This window comes from Hibiscus syriacus, unplaced genomic scaffold (assembly GCF_006381635.1).
Source record: "Hibiscus syriacus cultivar Baekdansim isolate YM2019G1 unplaced genomic scaffold, ASM638163v2 tig00111022_pilon, whole genome shotgun sequence".
Taxonomy (NCBI): Eukaryota; Viridiplantae; Streptophyta; class Magnoliopsida; order Malvales; family Malvaceae; genus Hibiscus; species Hibiscus syriacus.
The window spans coordinates 458,007-474,908 of NW_024062956.1; the positions used below are offsets into that span (position 1 = coordinate 458,007).

At 37.6% G+C, this 16,902-nt stretch overlaps 2 protein-coding genes across 3 annotated transcripts; one reads left to right on the forward strand and one right to left on the reverse strand.

Moving 5' to 3' along the window:
* Positions 1-4,916: 4,916 nt before the first annotated feature.
* LOC120150351 (transmembrane 9 superfamily member 11-like) lies at positions 4,917-7,160 on the forward strand. The gene is made up of 2 exons (XM_039163043.1): positions 4,917-4,949; positions 5,157-7,160. Exon 2 carries the CDS (start codon positions 5,179-5,181, stop codon positions 7,141-7,143), a length of 1,965 nt encoding a protein of 654 aa, XP_039018974.1. The 5' UTR covers positions 4,917-4,949; positions 5,157-5,178; the 3' UTR covers positions 7,144-7,160.
* Positions 7,161-9,125: 1,965 nt separating this feature from the next.
* Positions 9,126-15,939, reverse strand: LOC120150247. Of its 2 annotated transcripts, none has more exons than XM_039162938.1 (5): positions 15,762-15,939; positions 13,099-15,614; positions 11,018-12,778; positions 9,922-10,147; positions 9,126-9,835 (listed from the first exon to the last, which is right to left on the reverse strand). In XM_039162938.1, the coding sequence occupies exons 2-5, from the start codon at positions 15,544-15,546 to the stop codon at positions 9,258-9,260; spliced, it is 5,013 nt and encodes a 1,670-aa protein (XP_039018869.1). In that variant the 5' UTR covers positions 15,547-15,614; positions 15,762-15,939; the 3' UTR covers positions 9,126-9,257. The 2 variants fall into 2 exon arrangements, with proteins under 2 accessions (XP_039018869.1, XP_039018868.1); XM_039162937.1 differs by having other exon boundaries at positions 13,099-15,634.
* Between the last annotated feature and the right edge of the window lie 963 nt (positions 15,940-16,902).

Here is a 16,902-nt window from a genome sequence, read left to right on the forward strand (position 1 = left end):
TAGTGAATTTTTTGGAAAATCCTTGGTGAGGAGCTAAGGTAGTGGACGTAGACTTTGATTGAGAAAGTCAAACCACTATAAATCGTTGTCCAATTCTCTATCTTTCAATCTCCTTACTCCCTAAACACAAAACCGTTCCGACCCCTCTTTGCAAAACGTTCTGGTTGTCATTTCGAGCTTCCGAAAATCCTAACAATCTAGCTGTTCCAGATATAAATTCAATGTAGCACACATTGCCAAGACTACTCGAACTGTTGTTAGTCAAACCACAGGAGAAAAAAATTTCATTGAAATCAATACCTTCTTTCTGAGCATATCCTTTGACCACCAGTCTTGCACGATACCTATCCACTTGATCGTCACCATTTCGCTTGATTTTGAAAACCCATTTGTTACCAATTGGCTTCCTTCCTTGTGGTAGTGGCACAAGGTCTCATGTATTATTTTTATAAAGGGCTTCGATTTCTTCTTGCATCTCCATCGTCCACAGTGAAGTATCTGAGCTGTTTATTGCCTCCTGATATGTTGATGGCTCACCGTCCTCTGTTAAAAGACAGTATGCAACATTTCCTTCTATAACATAATCTGAGTGCCAATTGGGACGTCTCTCACACGATCTGATTGACGAGTTGTTGGAGCTTCAGAACTCTCTGGTTCTTGTTCATCATGTGCTGGTTCTGCTTCAGAAGAATCTCCTTGTTCAAACTCCTTTTCTACATGTATCTGTGTAGTCTCTGACTTTTCAGCGTTGTCATTGTCTTCTTTTTTTGTAGCTTATCTTCTACAAAGATAACATCCCTGCTAATGATCACTTTGCGGGCAGTGGGATCCCACAAGCGATACCCCTTTACTCCATCAGCATACCCCAAGAATTTGCATTTTCTGGATTTTGGATCCAGCTTTGAAATTTCTTGGGCGTTGTACATCACGTACACAATACTTCCAAATACATGGAGGTTTGAATAATCAACTGGTTTACCAGTCCACATCTCCATTGGTGTCTTCAGCTCTATTGCAGTTGATGGAGCTCGATTCACCAAATAACAGGCGGTATTGACTGCTTCTGCCCAGAATGATTTTTCTAGGCCTGCGTCCCTCAACATTGCTCTTGTTCTTTCTAAAAAGGTTATGTTCATCCGCTCTGCCACTCCATTTTGTTGAGGAGTGTTCGCCACTGTGAACTGTCTTTTGATGCCTTCTTTCCTGCAAAAAGTCATCAAATTCTTCGCTTGTATATTCTCCTCCATTATCTGTTTTGAAACACTTGATCTTATTTCCAGAATCAAGTTCCACCCGCGCTTTGAAGTTTTTGAAAGTTGAAAACAAGTCTGACTTCTTCTTAATAGGGTGCACCCAACATCTCCTGGAGTAGTCATCAATAAATGAGACAAAGTATTTTGCTCCACCTAGGGACGTTACTGGTGCTTGCCATACGTCAGAGTGAACCAATTCTAGAACACTTTTGCCTCTAGAATTTGATGTGTTGAATTTCAACCGGTGCTGCTTACTTGTTATGCAATGCTCACACAAAGGAAGTGATACCTTTGTTAAGCCTGGAAGTAGCTTTTGCTCCACAAGGACTTTCATTCCTTGTTCTGACATGTGTCCAATTTTCTTATGCCATAGCATTGCAGAATCTGAACTACATGAGGCAACAGAGGCTTCTGCTTCTAGCAATGTCTCTCCCTTCAGCATGTACAAGTTTGCAGCTATCTTTTCACCTTTCAGCACCACAAGCGCTCCATGGAACACCTTCATGATTCCTTTCCGTGTTTCAATCTTGCTAGCATTATTATCCAACAATCCGTAGGATAATAAATTTTTCTTCAGACCTTTCACGTGCCGCACATCTCGAACAACTTTAATTGTTCCATCATACATCTTCAATTTGATGGTTCCCACACCAACGATCTCTAAGGCATGATCATTACAACTATACACAGATCCTCCTGAGACAGGTTCATAATGATGAAATCATTCTCTTCTTGAGGTCATGTGATATGTCGCTCCCGAATCAATAAGCCATATATTTGCAAATCTTTTTCTGCCTTCCACGGTGGTTGACGCTTCACATCATAGAGCATCTCCATCATCTGAAGTGTTTGCGGTATTGCCTTGTGGATTGGAGTTTTTATTTAGACTCCAACAATCCTTCTTCAAGTGACCCTTCTTTCCACAGTGGTAGCACTTTAAATTCTTCTTGCTCCTCAACTTCGATCTACCATGTTTATGACTGCTGCTTTGGCCGTTCTGTTGATCTCCCTCTCATCGTTGTCAACGCTTCTGCATGTTGCAGATTTACTTGTCTGTCTTCCTTGTTCTTGCGCCGATTTTCTTCTTGTAGAACAGCAGCTGCAACGTCATCGAAGACTAGACTGGTGGCATTACTGTTTGTCAAGTTGATGATGAGTTGATCATACGAATCTGGTAGACTTTGAAGTAGAAGTTCAGCACGTTTTTATTTCTCCTATTTTACAGCTTAAGGATGTAAACTGAGAAAATAAGGTGTTCAGTGTATTTAAGTGCTCCGTCACTGAAGTAGATTCTGGCATACGGAGAGTGTATTTAAGTGCAGCGATGTGGCCTCGTACAATTTGATGAGATGATCCCATATCTCCTTAGTTGTCTTCTTCTCCTCGATGCTTGACAATACTTCATCTGCTAATGCTAGATGAAAGTTTGCCATAGCATTCCCGTCCATCTCGTTCCATTTGATGTCATCTGCAAAATCCACTGGCCTTTCATTGATAGCCGCTAGACACCCGTCTTTCCTTAGGATGACCTTCATCTTCAATTTCCACATTGAGAAATTTCTCCCATTGAACTTTTCAATATCAAATTTCGTTGCCATTGCTTCGTTTACGGATAGCTCCCACTATTTGACTATCGTGAATAGTTCTCTGGAACCTTCAAAGAATGGGCAATAACTTCTTACTTTCTTATGTTGGAGGATCCACCTTTTGGTGGCAACCACAAAGACAATAAGCAGATATTACACACTCTAATCTAGCTCTGATACCAATTGTTGCGGAAGACGACTATCGGATAGAGCAAAATCGCAACTGATAATTTGAGAAAATAAAAATGAAGATAAAAGAGAAACAAAATTTACGTGGAAAACCCCTAAAAAATTTAGGGTAAAAACCACGGGCAACGGTAGAAGAATTTCACTATGAGAAAATAAGAATTACAACCTCTCTCGATCTACCAATGAGAAAACAATGATAATTCTCTCTTTGATAAAAAAGGAGAAAACAACTCTCAAGAAACTCTCTCTAGTATTGGAAGAAAGCTAGAATGCTTTGGGATGGTTTTGAAGCTAAATGAGCTAGGGTATTTATAGTTGAAGCTTAAGGACTAATTTGTAAATACCCTAAATTATAATGACTAAAATTGAGATTTTACCATTGTTGATTTTCAACAAATAGCCAGCCCTTTTTGAAAAAATTGGTGGCTGCCACCGAAAGTGGCTTGGCCACTTGTTTATTTTTCAACAGCTCTCTTCGTTGGAACAAAAATATTTGGAAGCACTAGTGTCCACTATCCATTTAACATTATTCTCCACCATATTCACCTTGGGCACCACAATAACAATAACCACATCTATATTCTGGATTATGTGTGCTTGTGGTTTATGCTAATTCTAACGATATGAGTGTTGATAGAATTGGAATGTCTTATATCCATTTTTTTCCACATACACAACAATTAATCGATCTGACAAGTTTTTCTTGTGGTTTGTTCTTCCATGGTTTCTCGAAGTTTACCATATTCTTATTTTGGGACTTAACTTTCTTCTTCAACCCCACCAATGTTGAACTTGTTCGCCATTGAAACCAAATTAGATTCTACAAGGTTAGCCTTTAAAGAGAATTGATTGGAAGTATCATATAGAGGTTGTTATCCATGTGGCTTAACAAATGACTTTTCATCACCTTATTATCTCCGTCAAACTTCACTTTGACGGTGGCAACGGTAGTGGGGTCGACAGAAGGATTTGTGACTTCTTCAATGACCGATGGATTGAAAAGAACAACATCAATAATTAGTGTCATCAAATAAATTAAGCTTGGAGAGATCGGGATGAAATTGTTCTTGACGATCGATATTTCAACAATAGAAATAGTTTTGTTTCTATATTGTTGAAAAATAATACAACTACAAAACAGATCGTTAGTACTGGTTGAATAAATAAATTAAGCTAAAAAAATAAATTCACAAGTTAATTGCGTCACGGAAGAATCATTGCCTTAGAAATAAATATATCTTGATTGATGTAATCGTTGAATTGGACGTCATCCTCGGAGATTAACACAATTCTTCAAAAATCATACGCCCAAAATTTGATCCGGAAGACGATTGAAATTACTCTTCTCAAGAAATAAGAATTTAGCTTGAAAAATATTTTCCCCCTATTAAAATCCAATAACGGAAAAAAATTCTAAAAATTAAAGAAAATTTCTGTATAAAAAAAATATAGGAGATAAGAGAGAATTATTTTATAATCACAGACAATCAATTAATCTAATATGACAAAATGTTTGATATTAAAGATTGATTATCGATGTTTATTAAATTAAAATGTAAATATCATCTCTACCTCGTTTCAAATGAGATTGATTTGGCGATATAAATTTTCAGATGTTCATGTACCGACATAAAAGAAAAATTAACAAAATGAGTAGATTCGGCCTTAAGTCCCAAATTAGGCCTAAATTTACGATAGTTAGTTAGTTGTAGAAGAAAACGGTAATGAATTGCATTTTTTATATTAAAATTTGATTTGGAATTTTATTCAGTTTTACTACTTCCAATTATGATTTAAAACCTAATGATTGAATACTGTATTAAATGTTTTTGCATTGGTTGATCAATCATCATAATCTACTCTTGGATTTCAATTTCATCGTAACGACTCTTCTCTTCTTTCTCTCATCCAATTCTAAAAGGTTAGTCTTTTACGTTGTTTCTTCAAAACATTACATGTTTCTGTAATCAGGAATAGATCGAGGAGAGTGGACGTGTGCGGTCATCCCTCAGAAAATTTGAAATTCTCATATACTTTAAGTTTGTATATTCTACTGATAATCTGTTTTCACACTTATAAGTTCGTTCTCCGGAATAAAATCTTATTTCCGTGTTACAGGTTTTTCTAGATCAATACAAATTTTGGACATAATGAGTAATTTTGAGATCTGGGTATTGACAATGTGCTTGATATTTCAATCTGGATGTGGATTTTATCTGCCTGGAAGTTACCCTCATAAATATGTTGTAGGGGACCCTTTATATGTCAAAGTGAATTCCTTAACTTCAATTGACACTGAAATGCCCTTTAGCTATTACAGTTTACCCTTCTGCAAACCCCAAGAGGGTGTTAAGGACAGTGCAGAGAATCTCGGTGAGCTTCTAATGGGAGATCGAATCGAGAACTCGCCGTATAAGTTTAAAATGTACACCAACGAGACCGACATCTTCTTATGTCAATCGAACAAGTTATCGCCCGACTATTTCAAGCTGTTGACGAAGAGAATTGATGAGATGTATCAGGTTAACTTGATTCTGGATAATTTGCCTGCAATAAGGTATACTAAGAAAGAGGCGTTTACTTTGAGGTGGACAGGGTATCCTGTTGGGGTTAAGGTTCAGAATGTGTATTATTTGTTTAATCATTTGAAGTTTAATGTGCTTATACATAAGTACGAGGAGACGAATATGGCTCGTGTGATGGGGACCGGGGATGCGGTTGAGGTTATGCCTACTGACCCCAAGGGTGGATCAGATGTGCCTGGTTATATGGTTGTCGGGTTCGAGGTGGTTCCGTGCAGTGTCATCCATGATGCTAATGTGGTTCAGAAGTTGAAAATGTATGAAAAATATCCATCTCCGATCAAATGTGACTCGACTGCGGTGTCGATGCCGCTCAAGGAAGGTGAGCCAGTTGTGTTCACCTATGAGGTTGCTTTTGAGGAGAGTGATATCAAGTGGCCATCTAGGTGGGATGCATATTTGAAGATGGAGGGATCCAAAGTCCATTGGTTTTCGATCTTGAACTCTCTTATGGTGATCACTTTCCTTGCTGGTATAGTCCTCGTGATCTTCTTAAGGACGGTGAGGCGGGATCTGACACGGTACGAGGAGCTAGACAAGGAGTCCCAAGTTCAGATGAATGAGGAGTTATCAGGGTGGAAGCTAGTTGTTGGGGATGTTTTCCGTTCTCCATCCAATCCTGCTCTTTTGTGTATTATGGTAGGTGATGGAATTCAGATCCTTGGTATGGCAATTGTGACGATATTGTTCGCTGCTCTCGGATTTATGTCTCCGGCGTCCCGTGGAACTCTTATTACAGGTATGCTATTTTTCTATCTAATACTCGGTATTGCAGCCGGCTATGTTGCGGTTTGTCTTTGGAGAACGATCGGCTGCGGTGATCACAAGGGATGGATTTCTGTCGCTTGGAAAGCTGCCTGTTTCTTCCCTGGTATTGCATTTTCAATTCTAACCGTTTTGAACTTCCTGCTGTGGGGAAGCCACAGCACAGGAGCCATTCCATTTGCTGTCTTCGTCATCCTGCTTCTCCTCTGGTTCTGTATCTCGGTTCCACTGATCTTAGTCGGTGGTTACTTCGGGGCCAAGGCACAACATATCGAATACCCCGTCCGAACCAACCAGATCCCTCGGGAAATCCCGGCACAAAAATATCCATCCTGGCTGTTGGTTCTTGGTGCCGGGACACTTCCCTTTGGTACACTTTTCATTGAGCTCTTCTTCATTATGTCTAGCATATGGATGGGAAGAGTGTACTATGTCTTCGGGTTCCTATTTATCGTTTTGATTCTACTCGTCGTGGTTTGCGCCGAGGTGTCATTGGTGTTAACGTACATGCATCTGTGCGTGGAGGACTGGAAATGGTGGTGGAAATCGTTTTTCGCTTCAGGTTCAGTTGCCATCTACATCTTCTTGTACTCCATAAACTATCTCATATTCGATCTCAAGAGTTTGAGTGGACCTGTGTCTGCCACTCTGTACATGGGGTATTCTCTCTTCATGGTTCTCGCCGTCATGCTAGCGACGGGCACTGTCGGATTCCTTTCGTCTTTCTGGTTCGTGCATTATTTGTTTTCGTCGGTAAAACTGGATTGATGACAATGAAAATTGGCACACTGAAGAGGTAAATGGTAATTGAAGAGCAAGCCTGTCAAAAAACATGTCTTGATTTTGAGCTTTTGTTACATTATCATTATGCATCTCAGTTTAATCCTCAACAGAAATAAATCGATTTTGATGCCTCCTTTGTGAGGCACATCTGTGAAAAACAAAGGCAATATTCTTGTCACCACCAATTTGATCTAGCCCTTCGTTATCGAACCAAGAACATTATTTGTTGCCCCTAATATGACCGGATTAAAGGTGTTACGTCAATTGATAGAAGAGGGAACAATGAAAAATAGAATTAAAATGAGTATTTATTCAAGGGACATTACATAAAATTATCAATTAAAAGGCTAAATTATAAAACATAACAAATATAAGGATTAGAAATCAATTCAACACATAAAAAGGGTTTTAAAAACACAATTTTACAAATACTGAACAATGGGTTTCAAAATCCAACGTCTGATTTTGATAAAAAAAAAACCCTAAGATGTTGATTTCGAAAGTAGGGTTATGGGTTTCAAAACCTAAGCACAAGAATATTAATTTTAACAATGTTATCTACACCAAAGTACACATAACACTTATGCAAGCAAATATTTTTTTTGGATAAGTATTATGCAAGCAAATATTAGTAAGTCAATATCTATCAAGATATTTCCTATTTTCAATTAAATTATGTTCCATTTTGTGTTTTCTCTTAATTTTATAATTTCAACCATTTAAGTAAGAAATAGAATATTTAAAGATTCAAAGTTTAATATTTTAATGAAATGTACATCAGTGAAGAGATTGTTAAATATTAATTTTAATTTTAATTAAAAATATAATTGGATTTTATAGTATTTCTCTTTATTGAAGATTGCTTGGTAATTAAACTTATTTAGTTAAAAATCCTTATTAAAGATTCTTGGCGATCAAATATTTAACTAAATATAGAATACATCTTAACCTTTAAAATTATGAGATGTCAATTTTTTTTTTTTGAAATGTATTTTGTATATCATTAACAAAAAATACATATAAAACAAAAACAATAAAGGACTCATTAAAAAAGCCTCCACATATAATGCTAACATTAACAACTTTTTCATTTTGTATTATTATTTTAAACTTTTTCTTTAACATTTTCAAAATAATGCTTTTTTTTTTTTTGACAAAGTAATCTTTAGAAAAAGTACCATGTAGACTACAACATTATCAATCAATTTATTTATTTATTTATTTTCAACCCAAACTTCACCAAAGCAAGTGCTTGTAAAGTAGAGCCAAACTGATAATGGAAAATAAACCAATGCACAGCCCACAGTTCACTTCAAAAATAAATAAAAAATGGGGAAGACAAACCAATAAATGACTATCCTTTTGATCCTCTAATGAAAATCTATGTGAACATATTATATGCTAATAATAATACTTACAGCATTTTCTGTTTCTCAATTCAGATCAGGCCCTTTGTTTTCATACATATATCTCTTATCAAGTGCGCCAATTTCTAATCACACAGTAAAAATCAATTTGATTCCAAAAGAGGTGATGCTGTATTATTTGAGCTAACCCGCTACTCTGATGGTATCACCATATCGAGGCTAAGAGGAAGGAATAAACGAGTAAACTAAGTCATCGACGAAAAAAAAAAGAAAAATAAGAATTCTTCTTAATAATACTTACGCATTTTCTGTTTCTCAATTCAGATCAGGCCCTTTGTTTTCATACATATATCTCTTATCAAGTGCGCCAATTTCTAATCACACAGTAAAAATCAATCTTCTGTACAGATCTCGCCTCCCAAAATTCCCTACATATCTTATCGGAAGAATCAAAACAACGGCTGAGCTGGGATTGAAAAGAAAATACAGACGCCAGAAATGCTGTGAGGTTGGCGCATAAGAACTGCAACGATATGTACCAGAAACAAAAAAACTACCAGCCACTCACAGCTTTTGTGTTGGCACTTCTACTCTTTAATCAATCAATGAGAACTCCAGGCCACCATTTCTGGGGAAAAGAATGTTCGATCCTTTTACGTATTTCATCAGCTCCAGAATTGAATGGTGCTGGCTAATTTCATTCAGTCAACACTCCAGTTTCATCAGGTCGTTTTACCCATCACCATTTAAGTCCTCCATAGATTCTTTAATTGCCTCTGCAGTCATGAGAGCAACAACAGCCTTGTGAATTGCCAGATCTGCTCTGAAAAGCAATCTCTGGGCTTTTTCTCTCTTGAACTTGGCCATTTTAAGTGCATGCTGGGCTGCACTAGACGCATCACGCAACGTGAACTCATCAATATCAGAATTATCCCAGTGTTCCAGGCCCTGTCTTTGAAAGCCATAAGGGAAGTAATGCCGCTGACTTGGCCAGTCAAGAAAACCCCTGTTCCATCGATGAATTCCATTTCTCTTGCCAATTAGCCTCTGATTGTATGAATCCACCATTTGTGCTTCGTTTGATGACAGAAAAGGGCCATACTTCTTTGACTTGCTTCTTTGAAGTTTCCGGAGGTGATTCTTATCAAACCTATCACTGCCCATTGGGAAATACCCCATGCTACCAGCATCTAGGGGTGAAAATAACCTTGGTGAAGCTTGAGACAGTGGGGAATCTTCTAAAGATTCATAATTATGCGAGGAATATAGAAACTTTTCATCCCCAAACAGGAACCCATTTGATCTTCTGCCTGAAATGACAACCAATGAATTCAGTTTGCAAAGGCAAACGCTAAAAAAAAAATAAGAATAAAATGGAAGTGTAAAGAAGATTTACCAAAGGAATGACAACCCTCGTGATCTCCCAAGGCATGTTGGCTTTGACCGGAAACTGAAATTCTCCTCTGGGATCGATGCTTTGACCCTTTATTTGGAAGTTCCAAACCCCGGGGTTTCATACAGAAAGCAAATATGGGAGGCTTCTCAATGGATTTAGGGTTACCTTTAGACATTGCTTGCTCCCACTCTCTCACTTGCTGTTGGTACCTTTCCCACAATGGCGGCTGAATGAAAACCAAAATATTTTATAATAAGTTGGACATCAAAAAATACTTGAGATAAAACAAACCACATGAACAACAAACCAACCACAGTAACATAGTGAAATTGTCAGGTAAAATCAGAGCCTTGAAAGATTAACTTGAGAATTCTTTGGGCTCTATAAGATAGAAAATATATGGAAACGAAATGAGTAAACGTTTCCCATGTTTCAATTTTGCATAAATTAAAATAGAGCGCTGGAGCCTGGGCCACCACTTGGTTTCCCTCAAGTTCCTCAGTTTCTAATTACCCTATATTATCTGACAATAATAATTAAAATACCAATAGGGAGTGTACATTGGTTTATACAAACTCCTACAAAATACAATCACTAGTCCCCATGCTGTGTTCAGGAAGATGAATGTAGAACACTCTATTTCAACATCAATTGTTATATAACTTTTGACCATTGATGCAAATATTATGTAAAAATCAGTTAAGACCCAATAGACCTTTATATTTCAGATGTATGAAAATAATCCAGAAACTTCATGATATTTTTGTCATGTCCTTTGAACAAGTACTAACTACTTATTGGTTTTAACACATTAAAATGCAACCATTACTTAAATAACTGAATAATATGAGACCTAGATTTTCTATTTTGTCCTTTCCCGGTTCTTGATAGCAAGTACATGTTCTTGAGAAGAAATTACATTAAACAAATTAATAAATGAACACTATTCAGTCTACTGAATACATCTGTGCAGAACCAGGCACTTCAGGTGGCCTTGCACCAAAAAAGATGTTGACAATTTCAACCTGCTAGTAAAACTAAAAGGCATTGACTGAAAAAACAAATGGATGAAAAAGAAGGTTTTTCAAAAAAATACCTGGAGATGACGAATTAAAGGCATTCCAACTCTCTGCCTCTTCTGTTGCCAATGCCCATAGATTGTTGTGATTACTTTCAGGGACCCAACTCCAGCCATGAGCTCTTGTATTTCTTCAGAAGTAAACTGAGTGCACTGTTCAGTATATGCAGCCTTCTCAAACATGTCCATAACCTTCTCAAACATGTCATCAGAAAATTCCAAAGAATTGCCAATATCACTTTCCGAAGATTTGCGAATTCTAGAAATCCACTGTTCGTCATCACTATCCATGTCGTATAAAACACGGGATGGATCCAAAGCCATCTCAACATCATTTTCAACCTGGTCCAAATACTTTGAAGAACAGTGAACAAATGTCATTTCCATCGCGTTTTCATCATATTCCTCTATTAAGCGAACGCCAGGAATAGGAATGTTCTTCACAGAAGCAGCACGAACATTACGGTTGTAGCACTCTTCATGCATCTCCTTGAAAAGAGCCCACTGACTCCTGTCCGTGAACTCCAAGATCCAATCTTTCCCCCCTTTCCACATCATAGCATGTGTAAAACGATTGGTAGATCCAGGCTGCAAGAACTGATGTGCCTTGTAAGAGTACCTTGTAGACCCTGATACTTTCACAGCCAGCTTCCATCCATTATGATCAAAATGTTCTAGCACAACCTGCACTCCAATCTCTCGCCTTCCTCTATCACCAATAGTAATTAGTACATTTGCATCACAAGATAATAACTCCAAGTTCCTTTGGGAGCCTCTAGAAACAGCAGATGATCTCTTCTCATTAGCCCTCCTAATTCGCTTGTGAGGAATGGCTCTCTGCTGCTGGCCTTTATTTTTTGAGCTGTAATCTAAACTTCCAACAGGCATATAATATGATACCTGAGTTCGTGGCTTCTTAGGTCCATTTCCAAAATTACTGTTGAAGAAATCAGCCATTCCATCAGACCAACCATGAGCATGATAACCAATCGATGAACTACTTCTATTCCGATGCCATGTACTTCTAGGACCAGTAGGATTAGGACTTGGGATAATACCACCGATCATACTCCAAGTCAAATCAGTAGACTGTTGAGTACTGGGTAATTCACTGTCACCATACTTTCCATATTGATCAAAGGGTGGAATCTCAACTGTAATACCATTCAAAACAGAACTACAGCTTGCATTCTTCTTATCACCATCAACTAGAGACTTCGAAGACAAAACAAGTTGCTGATACTCTGAATTGTCAGATTGTTGCTTCCGAAATGAACCAATGGCTATGGCTCCAATTTCTTCAGGTTCATGAGAGTAAGCAGAAGTTCCATCCATGATTTTATCACCATTTTTGTACTTCTGTGAGGACTTTTTCAGACATACATTACCACAAACAGAAAGATCAAAAGTTGCTAACTCAGCACCAGTAGCAACATCCTTTAATGAAGCCTTCAGATTTTTTTCTACACTACTTTGAGAATTATTGTTCATACAGTCCTCTCTACTAGAACGGTCATCCAACAACAAATTGCCGGAGCTTCCTGGTTGCTCAAAGGAGTCATGATCGCGCAAGCTGATGCGAGCAAGACTACGTTCCATAAGTAGCTTCAGATGCAAACTAATAAAGAAAGTAGGTGCAGCACCAAAAGAAAGAGCAAACTGGGGAAGGTTTCTATGCTCCTCAGAACTTCCAAAAAACCGGTCAACCTCCAGAAAACTAGACTCTCTGGAGACACCCGTAAGGTTGATACCCTGCCTATACTTTATCCTCCTTAAACCCTGGTCAATAACAAACAAATTCCATACCTTAATACAGCCACCAAAAATGATGAAGATATTAACATGACTGTACAGAAATTTTAGAACTCACCAGAGCTCATGGTTGATAGTTAAATGACCACAGATGATAGAACATAAAGCTAAAAACTAAAAACGAGAACTAAATAGGCCTTGTTTTTTTTTTTAGTCATGAGCAAGTATAGTTTTAAGGGGAAAATAGCAAAATACAAATTAAGTTTTTCCATGCAATCATAAGTAAAACAAACTAGAAAAACCACCTTTGAGATTTAAATACCAAAATCACTGGAGAACAAGCATACCTCAACTGAGGAGTCTTTGAAAGCAGGAGAACCATGTAGCCGATTGGTTCCATTCTCAAGTGCCTTAATGTTATCATAAGTGCATTCGAACAGAGGCAATTGCCTATTAAGCAGACAATGTCTTTTCAGTTTAGAGTCCAGTAACATCCATTTTGAATGCTTCACTTCGTGGAAGTTGTAAAAAGCAAAGACAACCTGCCTCCTATGATCTTGAGAGCAAGAAAATTTGAACCTGATTGAAGTTATAGGCAACTGCAGATCAGGACACTTCCCCTGCTCAGTAGGTCGATAAAATACCATCAGGACCTGGAAAACAAAAGCCATAGCCTGTTTTAAGGAACCTTCAAACAGGAAAAACCTCAGTCCAACTTCATTATCAATAAAAAGGATCTCCATATGAACCATTGGCCAGACAGACATCACCATACCACACTGCAGCAACAACAAAGTACGAACCAGCCAAAGGTTATTTGTACCAAATAAGTTATTTGAGACAGAGAGCACAGGGAAGCTCAACCCAAACCTGAATTGTTTTGAATGTATCAACGAAATATTCAAATGTAACTGCCCTGCATTATCACTAAACAACAATTCTAGTTCAGGAGCCAACCATCCCATGCAAGTACCAAGTACACCCAAATCCTGAAATTCATCAACACAACCGAGGGATGTGATAGATTCAGACACGTTACTGCCAATACAATTGCTTCTAGAAGCCTGACATGATATTATATCTGTCTTGCGAAAACGCCTTCTAAAATATACGATAGGATGTTTTCTATTGGGGTAACTATTGCTATCCAAGGAAGAATCCTCAACCCTTCTGCTATCAACCTGTCTGTCAGACAATGCAGTGGCGTTGGACAATTTAACTTTAGTTCCCTTCAATGAACCTCCACAGTGACAACCATTTTCATCTACAGCTTCATCACACGACAATTGTTGACCAGGAGAACTAAGAGATGAAGCAGCTATTTTCTGTCTCTTCACAGAATGCAAAGGGCAGGATTTGACACGATGACTGGAGCGAGCCAACCAAGAGATGATGGGCTCAGAATCCATATAGCTCCCATTAGCACTGTCATCTTCTGTAATAAATTTTTTCTTACCCTTCTCTTTGTTGAGCTTTACATTCTTAATTCTATCATCAGAACCTCTGTCATGCTGAGTTCTTTTCCGTTGATATTTGTAAGGAAGTTCACTAGGAAAAAGCAGGAGTTTAAATCTCTCATTCCGTAAATCAATCCATTCCTCATCACGATCATCATATTTGACATGATGAAGCTTTTTCTCTTTATCATAGCCGTAGACAAGCCCATAATACCAATTCTTGTCCAAAGGCCAGAACACCTTGATTCTTCGATTTAATACCCAATGCGCATCCAAGTCTCCAGAGAAAATTTCATAAAAATGACGCCTTCTCCTTGAGGTGGCCTTCCCTTTATGACTTTTCCGTGGTCTCAATATCCTAGTATCGACAGAAGCAGATTCGGAACCAGACAAATTCTTAGACCCAGGACTAGCACTCTGACCAGAAGATAAGAGAACATATAATCCATTCTCAGAAGGTGATACAGAAACTTTGCCATTTGAAGAAAAGCCAGTACAGCTTGGGTTAAACCGTGATGATAACATCCTTGCTGCATTTTCTTCAAGATTCTCTTCATCTTCTTCAAAGACATCACAAGCCTCTATTGAACTCTCAGCCTTGTTAGCAACGCTTTTATCACCCTTTACCGAATCCTTCCTCTTCCTAGGCTTCCACCGTGATTTTTTTAGCAAAGAGTCACCGCCATTTACAGCTGAGTAACCAGCAGTACCATCTTCTTCCTTCAAATGTTGAATCGAACTTGACTCACTGTTCCGGTTCTCCTTAAGATCATCTATAATCTTGCCTTGTTTAAACTTCGAAGACTCGTTCTGAGTGCCAGAATCTTCACTGGCTAACTTCACTTCCTCATTAACAACTTCTTTACCATTAGACCGCCCTGCCAACTTCAACACTTGACCATCCTCAAATTTTCCCTGCCCCCCAAACCGCAGTTTACGCTTTGGGATCCTCGCATCATTGTTACCCAAACTAACTGAAACATCATCAGCACTGCTATCATTTTTTGATTTCTGACTCAAACCCAACTTCTTCAAGCTTTCCAGATCATGAAACCTCGTACTGAACCCACCATTATACACTTCAGTCAAACTCTTGCTACTATTGCTATCATGTACGGTTCTAAAACTACTGAGAGGAAGAGATTTCCTACTCTTCTTTCTCTTGGAGTTATTATTACTCTTCTCACCATCACCTTCTTGTGAACTTTCTTTCCTCTTCAAGCTACTATTCTTAGAATACTCCTTTGAATCACCAGATTTATACAAACTCTTAAGATCCAAAGATCTTGATTTCTTAGGAATTTGCGCTCCATGAGAGTTTCCTATTCTACTTTCCATCAACAATCCCTCAGTCCAGACAGGGAAAACTGAATCTCCCACACATTCAGATCACACATGTTTCAGATCTGTAAAATCAAAATTGCACCTTAAAAAAACGAAAAAATAAAAATTCCTCAAGTTTCCTACAAATTAACCGATCGATCTCAAAATCCGTTTATTCAGCTTATTTCTTCAACAAATCAAACAATTAGAAAATAAAATGCATGACTTACCGGGATCGGTGCATCAAAGAACATCAATTTCTCCGCCGAATCGTGAATATCAAGAGTACGAGTATATCCTAGGGTTAGAATCTAGGGATTTCGAATTGAAACTAAATCCCTAATAGATTTGTCGATTTTTTTTTAAAAAAAATCAAGATAAAATTTGTTTTCTAAAATTCTTTCTTTTATTTTTATTTATTTTTTACCATGAGGGACGAGATTTCCTTCGGTTTCACGAGATTAGGGGCTTAGATCGAAAATAACAAAAAAAAATGGAAAACTCATATAATGTATACTAAACTTGACTATTTGATTTAGCTACGTGGCAACATATTGACCCTCGGATTTAGAATTTGCGGTGGGGATCTTGTTCGGAATTTGTCTAAAGCTGTCTGATTAATTAATACGGATCGATATTTTCGTCGAAAAGAAGGAGATTAAAGAACGGTCACGATCAGCTACTCTGAAACGTGGGAGGTTAGGATTTTGAATTGATACCAGAGATGAGTGGTAGTTAAGCAAATTGGGGGTTTTATTCCACATTTCCATTTTGGTCTATTAGCAAATTGGACCCTAACGTTTTGAAGAAATAACAAAAGGCCACCATGATTTTAAATGAGAAAGCCACTCGCTAGGATGAATCGTGACGACAACTCGCTTCATTTGGGAATACGTGGCTGTGTGAACAGTGCCACGTGTCTGGACTTCGAACGGCGAGTTGGATGTCTTTGAGCGTCAGGGTGACATGGTGAAATGATAGATTAATTGTTAATTGGATTTACAATATTTATAGGGTTAATGTAACTTTTTACCTTTGACTTTAATTTATAATTTGATTTCACTCTTTTTCTGCTCAATTTGACACTTGACCTTGATTTCCAGTTAAAATTTGGCTTTGGATTTTTTGCTGGATGTATTTTGGACTGTTTAAATTTTTTTATCTTTTGTATACTTCTTGAAATCAGTTTTTATTTGTTCTAAATAAAACTATACTGATATACAAATCTAATGGTATAAGATTCATCCTTCAATCATTTTTGTATAATTTATGATGATTTTCTAAACTTATTGTTCATAACATAATTTCTAGGCAGATTTTACCAACTAATGTACTTAACTTATTCACTAATTCTATTAGCTTACTAAATTA